This window comes from Pararge aegeria, chromosome 6, assembly GCF_905163445.1.
Source record: "Pararge aegeria chromosome 6, ilParAegt1.1, whole genome shotgun sequence".
Classification (NCBI taxonomy): Eukaryota; Metazoa; Arthropoda; class Insecta; order Lepidoptera; family Nymphalidae; genus Pararge; species Pararge aegeria.
The window spans coordinates 20305947-20318714 of NC_053185.1; the positions used below are offsets into that span (position 1 = coordinate 20305947).

The window sequence follows — 12768 nt, forward strand, 5'->3', positions numbered from 1 at the left end:
TTAGCTCTATCACTCTGAACTATTACAGTAGATTTTATCTTGAGAGTAAGTAAGATAAACCGTTACCGTTACTCGATTATTATCTATCAATACAATCATTGCGATTGCATTGATTGTATTGATCATCGGTATACCGTTATGACTTATGGATGACCCCAGAGCCACGGGTCGATGTGTTTATTCCATTTACGATTTGGTTGGAATCGACCACAAAATTGTATCGAGTCAGTCATATTTGTTAACTTTTCCTAAGGTCAGTCTTTCTTTTTCAAACTATATTTTATATATAAATTTCCGTAAGATACCTATGCAATAACCTGTACATTTCCTTTTAAGTAAAAATTATGCACCGCGGTGTAAAGTGTAAGATCGTAGACACTTCTTCTGCTCGCTTCGCTTTTAACGAATGTTTTTGAAACAAATAATAGTTGAATAGAAAGTGAAACTTTAAAACAAGTAATATTAGGCACCTTATGTTCTTAGACGTTCTAGTATGTCGCTACTCGAAAAGATACTACAAATTTGGCTTAGAAAAATGGCCATATGTGTAAGATGCCTTTACGGACACATAGGACCGTTTTGAGACACATATGTCTCAACACGGTCCTACGATCCATACCACGGTCGTACCATCTTTTGTGAACAATAAAAGTGCTTACAAACATTCATTAAAGCTTTCTTTTTCACATTTATTTATTTTAGCTCTATTATAGGTGCTTAAAAAGTACTTGTTTCGACTATATTATCTAAGGAACCAAATAGGCGTGTCCATACTTCCAAATATATCTATGCCAGAAACATGGAAATTTGCCTTTTTGGTGCAAAGAAGATGACCTGCATGCCTTTAGGGTATTCCACTTGTTAATACATCCGCTAGTCGCAGAGATGATTTAAAAGTTGAAGACGCAAGATCATGATGATAGCGTAGTAGTGTAGGTACGCCAAATTGGTGAGAAAGTGCGACACTTTCGCCTGCGCTGGCGCACGGCACAGCTGGACAAATGACCTTGTATTCCGAGATGTGTTCAATATTCATGCGGTGGACTAATAACCGAAATGTATGTAACTGTTAAACCGAGCTATACGGTTTTGTTGACCGCTTCATTATTTATAATATTGGTACATACAACGGGGGTTTTGCAAATTATTCCTTCTAGAATATTTAAGCGATGCCACTTCATTGTTTCCATTAAATCTGAAACAAACTTTCTAGATTTAAGCCACAGAATCTAATAGGAGGGACGCACTGATTATTTTCCTAACCCTCCCTGGTCTGGAATCTGGCCCATAGAAAACTTTGCTCTAAAAAAACCCCCATTTAAAAAAAAAATGTATGTAAGTAAGTAAGTAAAGTGAAAAATTTTGCAAAATCCAACTAAATCATGACCTGTACACGTAAATTTCCGAATATTCCCTGATGTTATGTGTCACAAGAAGTCCCCTCGCGTGTTCGAGTGGGGAGTCAATGCCGGCGTATTTCTGCTAACGAGCCGTCAAACAATGCGCAGCCTCAGAGTCAAGAGCGCACAATTAGTATGTTTAGAAGCACTCCTCATGTGGGTCACGTCTTCAGGAAGCAGGGTTTTCCTCGCAATTAGCGTTCAGCCTCACTCAAACACTCAATGACAATTCGGTGGCTAAATTTAGAATACTATGGTTAATTGTATCTAATAAACATCGAACTGTTATCTTATACCTCGCACCATGATACGTACGTCGGTAGACTCTCCACGATGCGGAAAAAATGCTTCAAAGGAGTCTCAGGACACAGAACGACGCAATACCTACTGCGGATTAAGGAAATCCTTTGATGTGACTTAGGTTCATCAAGCGATTGAAACAAGGAACACGATAAACTAATGAGGATAGAGGATTTGAACTATTATGATGTAAGGTCATACTCGTAGGTATACGATTAGTTATGGTGTTCTAAGCGTTTAGGCGATGCTATTCTGAATACTCCAAACTACATTGTGGCCATGTCACACTTTTTCTGTTTTTTGGCATAGTTTGAACAAGCATTCCTATCACAAAAATCTACATGACTACAATACTACATGAAATATCAATAAAATAAACATGACCATCTTCAGTGGCTGAGTGTGTGAATTCAGCTTTAATATTTAGCCTTCTATAAGGCGACAATACGAATTCAAAACTATACACTTTAATTCCGGCCAGTTATTTACGTGTCAATGGTAAAATAGTGTGTAGTGCTTAGACTTTTAAAATAAAAAAAAGGCAGAACTTGTGACCTTACGATAATCACAATTTCAACTGACTTTTACACAGTCGGAGGTTCCAAATTAGACACGTTTTATTAATGTTTGCTTCAATATGCATGCCGCATTCTTTAGCAGACTTCTTTCTCATCTTATTCATCAAAGAGCATGAAAACTACCCGCTATTAGAGTTTTAAATTGGATTTATGCCAGTAGCATCACGGCTTATCTGATAAAACGCACGCGTCAAAAGTGCCACCTATGGGCCTACTTGAATAAAGATATTTTTGACTTTGACTTTGACTTTGAATGACGCAGTGTTAAATTGAAACCGTACCCCGAATCGGCTCGACTGAACGTATATATTTGAAATATTTAGATAATATTTTTTGAGCAACATTTTTTTAATATTTTTTTTATATTTATTACATATCCATGAATTCGGTATTTTCATTTGGTTGCATGTTCTTGTTTCCCGGAAACGGAAATAGGCACCACGGGAAAATTTCTCAATCTCACGGGAAATCTGAAATTCTATGGTATTCTAGGTACTATAATAAGTGTAACTATTTTGCTCTTACTCTTACTTATTAGATCGCCGAGTTAAGAATCAAAGTTAATGCATTTTTGTGCATTGTAGCTCTTTCAATGGTAAAGGTTAGCATATTCGTAGTTAGCATGTTCGACTACGGGTCGTGAGGCTCTAGGTTCGATTCCGGGGTCGGGTTTAAATGGCTATTGATTAAGTTTTTTTGCCTAGTAATTGTCAATCGAAGCGTTGATAGCGTAGATAGGGAAGGACTTCGACTTGACTTTCAGGAGCGAGTTCGAATCCCTCTAACTTTTCTGTGTGCGTATTTAGCAATTTAAATGTCACCAATAGCAATAAAATAGCCCAAAGGGTAAAGAAATTGGCGTTGAAAACTCTATGTCCCACAGAGCACACAAAACCAGGACTTCTGTATAAAACGAGAGGCACTCTTTAATATGTATAGCACATTTGGTAGAATTAAAACTGAACTGCGCAGCAAACAGCATTCCATTTGATAGAATATAATTATTTATGCATGATAATAAAAACACCGATTTCAATTTATTATGTTTATTAAACTATTACAGTACTCACTAGTTATTTACCGGGCGGAACGGGAAATGGAGCCGTTCCTTCCTTCACCTTCGACGACCAGCAAGCTACGAGTATCTTCAAACAGTTAACTAAATGCGACCCCACTGAAGGTATATTCTGTAAACGGGCAGCAAAATTTAAAAAAGTTTGAATCCAAGTGGAATTTTTAAAAACTTGTTAGAGATCATTTTTTGTTTGAATCAGTAAGTAATGCCTATTCCCTCCCTTCTGTTTCTTTTCGGGATTGACAATATTTACAGGTATACAGAGTTTAAATGAAAACCGAAATAATACATCAGGGGCTTTAGAGATACAGTTTTTACTGTCTCTGAGACAGATCTATGAAACTGAAAGCTAATAGTTTTTGAGTAAACCATTGCCATAGTTTCTTTTGCATGTGATACTGTATCTAATTTCTTTCGGTAAATAAAGAAATTAGATACAAAAGTAAAATCAAGAGACCCCCATAACTTTAGGTACGTACGCGTCTTGATTTGTTTAGTCTTTTAGAATATTAGGCTGAATGAATCAAAATCATTGTTCCTACAACATTAGGTATAACGCGTATACTATATACGTAACTATATACTAGAACAGACAACGAAATATATTTTGAGTCAGATGTTTATTTATGGTCGAAACTCAATTGTATATGTAGTTCATGCAGTAGGAAAAACCTAAGACGTAATTTTGGTCAATTACAAATTCCTTATTCGTTCCATGAAGGTCTGCTGGCGTTAGACGAGGATGATGGACTTGTTTGACCTAGTAGTACCATGTAGTCACTTTGCCTACTTTTACACAAACATTAGGACTGACATAACATTATTGTATCTTTATATCAACATAATCTCATCGCGTTATATCTAACTGGACTTATACATATAAAAAAATAATTCTGTAAAATAAATATATTTTGAATTGATTTATTGGCTGAAGCTTTGTCATTTACATCGGTAGATTACGAAATATTTTTTATTTTATTTTAATAGTAGCAGCGCTTTTTGTGACAAAGCTAGTACCTACTACAGCTCTTCTTATTTCTGTCGCCAAACAGCGTTGTTGCAATGAAGGATTTCAATTTACCACCAGGTATAAGTGGTCAGGGGGAAGCGGTGATAGCCCAGTGGGAAGCAGCTCGACTTAACTTTCGGGCGGCGGAGTTCGAATCCCAGCCTCTAATAACTATTCTAAGTTATGAGCGATTTAAGTAATTAAAATATCACCAGTTTCAAAGCTAAAGAGAAAACATTGTGAGGAAACCTGCATGCCTGAGAGTCCTCCATAATGTTTTCAGAGGTGTGTGGAGTCCACCAATCCGCACTGCGCCGGCTTGGTGGGCCTTAACCCCTTCTGATTGTGGGAGGAGACCCGTGCCTTGTAGTGGGCCGATAATCGGTTGATATGATGATGATGATGAGGGGTAAATGAGATCTGCTTGGTCGATTAATTATTAATATAAAAATAAAAATAGTTTATCTATCTGTATGTTTGCACATCTATCGTATACTGAACGGCTCTATCATTCGCACGCATCTTGGTCGATTATTGAAATCAAGGAGCAACAGGCTCTACAGTATCTTTACCTACACAACTAACTAATATTTACGTAGACGAAACAGTACTTTGACCTCGTCGCTTCTATTTCACGAAAGCAATATTTAACATTAAAACATTTATGAAATAGACATTATTTTTACAGCGTAGGTTGGTTCACACTTCTCACAATACATAGTTGACTTCCCAGTAGACAATGCAGGTAAAAATAACATTTCCAATTGATTGCACACTGTTGCAAGAGCGCGATGCGCAAAATCTGCAACGCAACGTATTTTCAACAGTGGGAAGCGAAGGAAGTGAGGCACTTTATTGGATTCTTAATTTTTGTGAAAGGTGTAAACAGCCGAATCCATCTCGGATGGGCAGTATTGGGGAAACTTCGAGACATCTTTTCGTCCAAAATATCTCAGTGCCTGAAGACCAAAGTCTTCGAACAGTGCGTGTTACCAGTGATGACTTACGGATCCGTAACATGGTCGCTTACTCAAGTCATTCAGCGGGCGATGGCTCTCCATCTATGAGCTATGTTGGGAGTATCTCTACGTTATGAAATGAATGAGGAGATCCGTAGAAAAACCAGAGTTACCGACATAGCTCAACGAGTCGCAAAGCTGAAGTGGAAATAGGCGGGGCAAATAAGTCGGAGAACCGATGGACGTCGGGGTTCCAAGGTGCTGGAATGGCGACCACGCACTGGTAAACGCAGCGTTGGTCGCCCCCTAATGAGGTGGATAGACGACTTCAAAGGAGTTGCTGGGAGCCGCTGACACAAGCGGCCCAGGAACGTGGATTTTGAAACTCCCAACAAAAGACCAATATCCAGCAGTGGGCTTCAATCGGTTGAAGCGATGATGAATGTGGCTCACGGAGCTCGCATGTCAGCAAGCAGGCTCTTGTGTCTTTGCAGTTTTACAGCATCTTGGTTGAACATTAATCGAGAAATCGATAAAAACTGCCTGCGATTAATATTATAGGCTGATATTATATTTTTAACTAGCTGATCAGCGTTCTTAATTCAGGTTCATTACGGTTTTTTATAAACCCCGTGGGAACCGTTTGTTTTCCTGGGCTAAAAGAAAGCATCGTAAAGTTAGGACAAACCAACACTCATTTATAATACTAGACCACTTGCTAGATACGTAATTGTGTAAAACTTTGTAATGTAACTTTGTAATGTATAAAAATAATAATGTTTTACAAAAAAAATCTTTTTAATAAATTCTTAATTAATAAAAAAAATCTATAAAAGATAAAACTAAAAAAAGTTCGCTGAGGACAGGATTCGAACCTGCGCGGGTAAAACCCATTGGATTTCAAGTCCAACTCCTTAACCACTCGGACACCTCAGCCGTGATGGTTAAATCGAAATATTGCTATTGTTAAAACACTAAATTTTATAGCGAAATTCAAGTCATAAAAGACTGGTAGTAAACGAATATCAGTACATTAATCTTCAATCAGTCAATCGTTTTTTACTAATGTTACAAAAGCGAAACTGGTTCTATCGATTTATTTTCGCTGTTTATGGGTATAGTCAGGTATTAAGCAATTACTTTACTTTACTTTTTTGTTATTGTAGTGTATATATTATGATATCACAGGATCAGGTTTTTATTACCCTGTGACTTGGTCTGCGTTAAGTAAAATAATTGAACACATTGCTACGAGGTAGAAAGGAGAAATGACACCCCTTCGCATTAATTATAAAAGTAATACCTATTATAATTTATTATGATGATAAAGAAATAACTGTTCTATATATCATCCAATCCGATGTTTGTACAAATGGGCTACAATCTTCATGAGTCTTTTATAAACTAAACTCGCGACCTGTCACTGCAGGTGCCTCACCTGTGCCGTATTTTTTTAAATAATAGTGTGGCCTCGTTACAGAGTAATTGATTGCGCTAGTTAAGCATTGGCTCAACTTTGCCACTGGATGGGTACCCTATTTTAAATGTCTAGATTGGATATCCTCTTTACCATTTCTCCGTGCCTCGGAAAGTACGTTTAGATTCGGTTATTCAAAATTCAAAATTCAAAATTCAAATTCATTTATTTCAAGTAGGCCTACTTTATAAGCACTTTTGAAACGTCAAGTATGCATGTTTGTGTGACTCTACCACCGGTTCGGAAAGCAGATTCTACCGAGAAGAGCCGGCAAGAAACTCAGTAGTTGCTCTTTTCCAACATCAACATTTACAATCATTTTGCTATCTTGCGGGAGATGAGAGCGAGGCTGGCTGCTTCCATTCTACCTTGTCATTGAGGAATTCATCAAATGTATAGTAACCTCGCTGTACTAGATGCGTTTTTACACATTTTTTAAATGTATGCATTCACATATAATAATAGTGGTTACCTTATTTGAATGCGCCAGGGAGGTCGACAAACCGACAGTATGTAGTTAGTTACATCAGCTCGTCAAATCGTAACCTTATCCCTTTCTACAATGAGAGCATTCGATAAACAGACGATGGTGAGTTGCATTATCACTATGGAGTTAAACGTAGTGAAATAAAAGTAATCAAAGCAAAACACAATGTAAGTAGGAAGACGAATGTTCAAGGCCTAATGCAATCACGTCAATAGTAAGTACCTAATGGATTTACGCACATTTACGGATCAAATATAAGAGTAGGCAAATAACTAACGAGAATGATGATGTTGCAGAAATGAGTAAGGGATGATTAGCTAGAACGAGGCACGGACGAGCTATTTTTGTATAACTTCACGAATATTGTTTACTGTTGCCCGCGCTCTTCGCCCGCGTTTATTACGGTCGTAACAAATCCCGCGGGAACCGTTTGTTTTCCCGGGATTAGCCTATTCTCTTCGTCCTTTCAACTAACTGTATGTCAAAAAGTCAAGCGGATTGGTTGCTTAGTTAGAGAGTAAAGGAAGGACAGATAAACAAACAATCACACTATTGCATTTATAATATCAGTAGGATAGGATGAAACAGGTGCTACATCGCGTGGCGTCCATGTCTAGGGCGAGGTTCGGTTATCGACGCACGGTCCCGCCCCGCTGCCCCCTCGGCCCGTCGTACCGAACGCTCTTCCGTGCCGCGTCCGGGCAGTGAGCGACGAAAGTTTAGGGGTGAACTACGTCTGTCTGGCTTAAAATGTACGACGAAAAATTAATCGAATGTGTAAAGAAGTACCCTGTGCTTTATGATATGTCAGATCCTAAGTATTTGGATTCCAAATACAAGATTTCGGTATGGACTGCAATCGCAAGTGAAATTAACGAAACCAGTAAGTACAGTTTATTTATTCAATTAAATTACCTTATAATTTTATTTGCTTTCTTAGAACTAATCTTATATATTCTAATAATAAAACTGAATAGTTATAACACAAACAATAAAACAAATTGTTTGTGTGAACGCAGTTATTTTTTTCTATTACCTGTCGGATTTGAAAAACCTTTTTGGCTACGAGGTAGCCCCCCGCGCTTTTACCTGAAGAAGTATGGTATAATGAGGGGTATATACAACGCGGTTGGTCAGGGTATTCTTGTGTGGAAGTGCGTATTAAAGTTAGGAAAAGATTACTTATCAGAAGTTGTATGGTAATGAAGACGCGGGGATTAATTTATGAATTTTTTGAATGTTTCTTCGACCGAAATTGTATTACAAGAAGATTGTCTTGAGGTCGCAACGGATAGTAGTATGATACAGAAATAGTATTTATCCCTACAAAGAAAAATTTATTGAAGTGTCTTAACTTACCTATAATGGCTCATACTGCCTCTACACAAGCAAACCTTGTGCAGAGTGTGTAAACTTGCAATTATTTATTTTATAACATACATTTGCGAATTTGAAATATTAACATATTTGTTTCAGGTAACGCTTGTAAAAATAGGTGGACTAATATCAGAGATCAATTCAAAAGAAATCTCAACAAACGTAAAACAAAAAGCGGTCAAGCTGTATATATAAAAAAATACAAATATGAAGAAGAGCTGGAGTTCTTATTACCTCATATACAAAACCGAAACACAGTAAGCAATGAATACGAAAGCGTTTCTGAAGAGAGTCGACATGACATAGAATCCAATGAAACTGCAGAAAATGACTACGACGTCCCTATTGTCCCATTGACAGACAATCGAACTCATAATCATTCTACGTCTCAGTCAACATTACAAAATATAACTCAAGTCAACGCATCACAAAGTCGTAAGCGTCACCGAAACCATGCCTCTCGATCTTTGGAACAACCTTCAGCTTCCGTGTCACAAACCATAATGGAATATATTATTAATAATAATAAAGAAAAGGCAGAAAACCTTCATCCAATAGATGCGTTTCTCAAAGGTTTGGCACCTACAGTTAAACAATTTTCACCGTATTATCAACATCTCGCAAGAGGAAGAATTTTTCAAGTTGTGCAAGATCTCGAACTGGAGCAGTTATCTGCTGAACCTAAGTCATTTGCCGTATCGTCGCCGTTGCAGTCCTCTCCAAATCAATCGCCGGAATCACCACATTCACAGTCGCAATAAATGGGCATCATCTGGCACTTATTTCAATCTCTGAAATTAACACAACTGGCGCCCAATGATAGGTACTACAGAATATTCTGCAGCAGCTATTTTTTGTCTTATTCACTTGCTTTTATGAAGATCAACAAGTAGATATGATCTTAGGATAACTTTAAAACTAAATTCTTGACGAAATGTAAAACGATTGTAGCAATGAAGAACAATTCCTTTTTGAAGCACTTTGCCGATTCAACCCTGAATAAATATTTTGTTGATTACCTTTATATTGTGTTATTTTATTACCTGAGACATACTGATATAATCTTTCGTGCGTATATATAATCGTATATCAGATAAGCGAAAGCTGGTCTGTAGTCTTGTGATGACAGGCGTTAAGTTATAAACGAGTAGTAATATTTCAATGTACCTCTTATTATTCAAAAATATTTTAATAGTTTCTTTTTGTCACCTGGTAAGTCTCCATAAAGGGTAAAATAATCACCTTCACCACTCTTTTAAACCTTGCAACTGATTGCTCTTTATCGATGGCGAAAGCAACAGCTATAATCTTCAGTAAATAATAAAACGTCAGTCAGTCACGTTCGTATCAGAGTTGAAATCCCTCGATGTCGATTTTCGGATGGACCCTTGCCGATAACCACCTGAGGGGTTGCTACGGCGTCACCGGGGGAGTGGGGTGAGCGCGAAAGCTCGCCATAAGAAGAGCCCCAGGGCTCGACGACATCGGGGGGGGATGTTGTAATCCCTGCCTCGTTTAATAATTAGTGTAGGTAATCTCGGCGCGTGCCTTCCACGGTCTGGCATAAATCATCCTTAAAGCTAAACTAAGAGCTGTATGCTGCAACTGCATCGGGTCGTGCTAAAAGTTATGATGTATAGAGTGGATTTTCCGTCAAGATATTCCCACTTGAAAAAAATTCAAAAGACCATTTTATTTCAGGAAACAATACTCGTTACTTTTATCAAATCTATCACTTTTATTAATCTGCTTTTTATATTACTTCGTAAAGGTAATCTTTTTAAGAATATTACGCATACAGAGAAGTCTAGAATTTGTCATGGTTAAAGTTCATATCAAATAGTATGTGGAAGAAGTTTCACAGTCAAACTGTTTGACTGTCGTCGAAGAATTATAAAATGTTACTTACGAAGGATGAACGACAGATTAGCTTAATTAATTTTTCAACTACAACGCTTAAACTACAAAATAATAATGAATTTTCACCACTGACCAATCACTAACTAGTATTTGTTAATCCGCGAATTATTTTACGTGTCACTGTGATAATAAAGACTTGTAATTAGCAATCGCAGGTGCCAGGCATTTAACCGTACGGTTAAACTTAAGCATCTTCGTGCGAAACTGATTCTTCAAATTACGTCGCAAGGATCACAATGGCTTGCAATTCGAATTGCTAAAATTTATTTTACAGTTGACAATGAGTACTGATTGTCAAAATGGTGCACAGGGATTTAGGCCTTACCTTATTTTGGTTAAGGATGAGAACCGCTTGGAAATTTGATGCTTTTATTGACGTGGGTGCGCTAGTAGTGGGGGTACAGTGAGGTGGCTAGGCTAGCAATAATAAAGCCTAACTGGGTCATTGACAAGACAGAGGACGGTACACCGACGTGCACTTGCCAAAACAATTAGAGGTAACAGAAAATGGAATTCTAAATTCTCTTAAGATCATATTGTACAATGCAAATCATCGATTCTGAAGTCAATAACTACTTATTGTTAGGAATTAAGTAACGGATAACTGCTTTAACTTCTTGTCTCTCTTTATTCGTGGCAAAATAATAGTGCAGTCAGTAAGTACTAATTGGTTCTTGTACTCAGTTTTTACTAAATTTGTAAACTAGAAATAACTTTACATTAGTCTCTTATCAGATAAACGTGAATGCAAGAATATATTGGATCATTCGTGCAACCTAGTTTTAAAATAAGGTAACTTTGCTTCTAAAGTCATTATCATAGAGAAATTGTTGTTACCTAATTACAGCGCTAACAGTTAAGGTACATATTTACACCACAATGTTAGTCCACTATTGTAGTTGACTACATTTCGCCGACGCAGGAGATAATCGAAGACAATACCATTGTTTGTCTGTGGCGCTGTGCTGTGGCCAATCAGACATTGTGTCTGGCTGCGCAAGCGTCACGGTTATTCGGTATTTAAGTGTTTGTTATATCTGTGCACGGACTAGAGAGAGGAGATAGACAGCGAAATGGGCGTCCAGGTTTGGAAGTTGGTTACTTTAATGCCTTTCCAATCAGCGATGCAGAGTTGATCATAAATGTCTCTCGTTACCTCCAAACTATGTAATTGGAAGCCAAGCTAAGTATCTCGTATTGAAACATAGTGTATTGAAATTTGTAATTCTCACTAAGAGAACAGAATAAATTTGTGTCTAGCTGTGGGACTATAATAGACTGATAACATGATTATGAATTCGGTAAGCCTGCCCTCGTTGGTCTTATGTCGTGCATGGTTTTGCGATTATTAACGAATATTGGATGCCAGACGCAGAATCCTTGTGCCAGTGTAAGTTGACCGTGTGTGATGATGTGTACACAGAACTAGATTATCGTCATCCAAGTTATGTTTATGAATAGAAACACCTGAAACATTGGAGTGTTTCATTTAAAATTCAACTTTATAGTGGTTCATTTGATCATGTTGCACGCGCGGTCACAGTAGCACAATTATTGACCAAAGTCAATATGACCAAATTCACAGGAAATACCTTCTCAATAAGTTCAGGCTCCATCTAGACAAGATAAACTTTTCCTGTAGTCTATGCCTTTACGTATTTTATTTGTTCAGCTGTGAGGGCAACATTGTCATTTGTCGAACATTGTAGGTAGATGCGTACTCAGTTGGCGAAACTTTTTTGCGTCGTTCTAAAGTGGGAACGTCTTGAAGATCGTCAAGTGATGTGCTTTAACGAGTGGCTGCACTAGGAAATGTTTTGAGGTAAAGCTTTTATGGCCGTGTACAACTGCTTCCTTGTTTGACCGAATTTCAAAGGGAAGGAGGAATTTCTGTATTATATTCCTAAGGCTGCCCACATACACGTTAAATTATTGACAATACTCTGCATATTGACAGTTATATTGTCTAAGTGTTGAAGTATTGTTAAAAATTACTGTCAATAATATTTATTGTGTGCGGGCGGCCTTAGGGTTCTGGATACTATGTGATCAGTGTGATCTCTGCAAAATTTTTCCATATTCCTTCCGTTAATGTTTGTTACAGTATGGAGGCTAAAATATGAACACTAAACAAATGTTGTTGAAAAAATATATTTAATTGAGTACACAAACATAATATAGAAAAA

The 12768-nt window shown here is 37.4% G+C and overlaps 2 protein-coding genes and 1 non-coding gene across 3 annotated transcripts in view; 2 read left to right on the plus strand and 1 right to left on the minus strand.

The window, feature by feature from the left end:
- LOC120624238 (zonadhesin) overlaps positions 1 to 12768 on the plus strand; it is a 63964-nt gene that overhangs the window by 15524 nt on the left and 35672 nt on the right. The window lies entirely within an intron of this gene.
- Positions 6176 to 6257, minus strand: Trnas-uga. The gene has a single exon. It is a non-coding gene; the product is annotated as a tRNA-Ser (tRNA).
- LOC120624239 (transcription factor Adf-1-like) lies at positions 8004 to 9778 on the plus strand. The gene is made up of 2 exons (XM_039890677.1): positions 8004 to 8168; positions 8762 to 9778. Exons 1-2 carry the CDS (start codon positions 8036 to 8038, stop codon positions 9421 to 9423), a joined length of 795 nt encoding a protein of 264 aa, XP_039746611.1. The 5' UTR covers positions 8004 to 8035; the 3' UTR covers positions 9424 to 9778.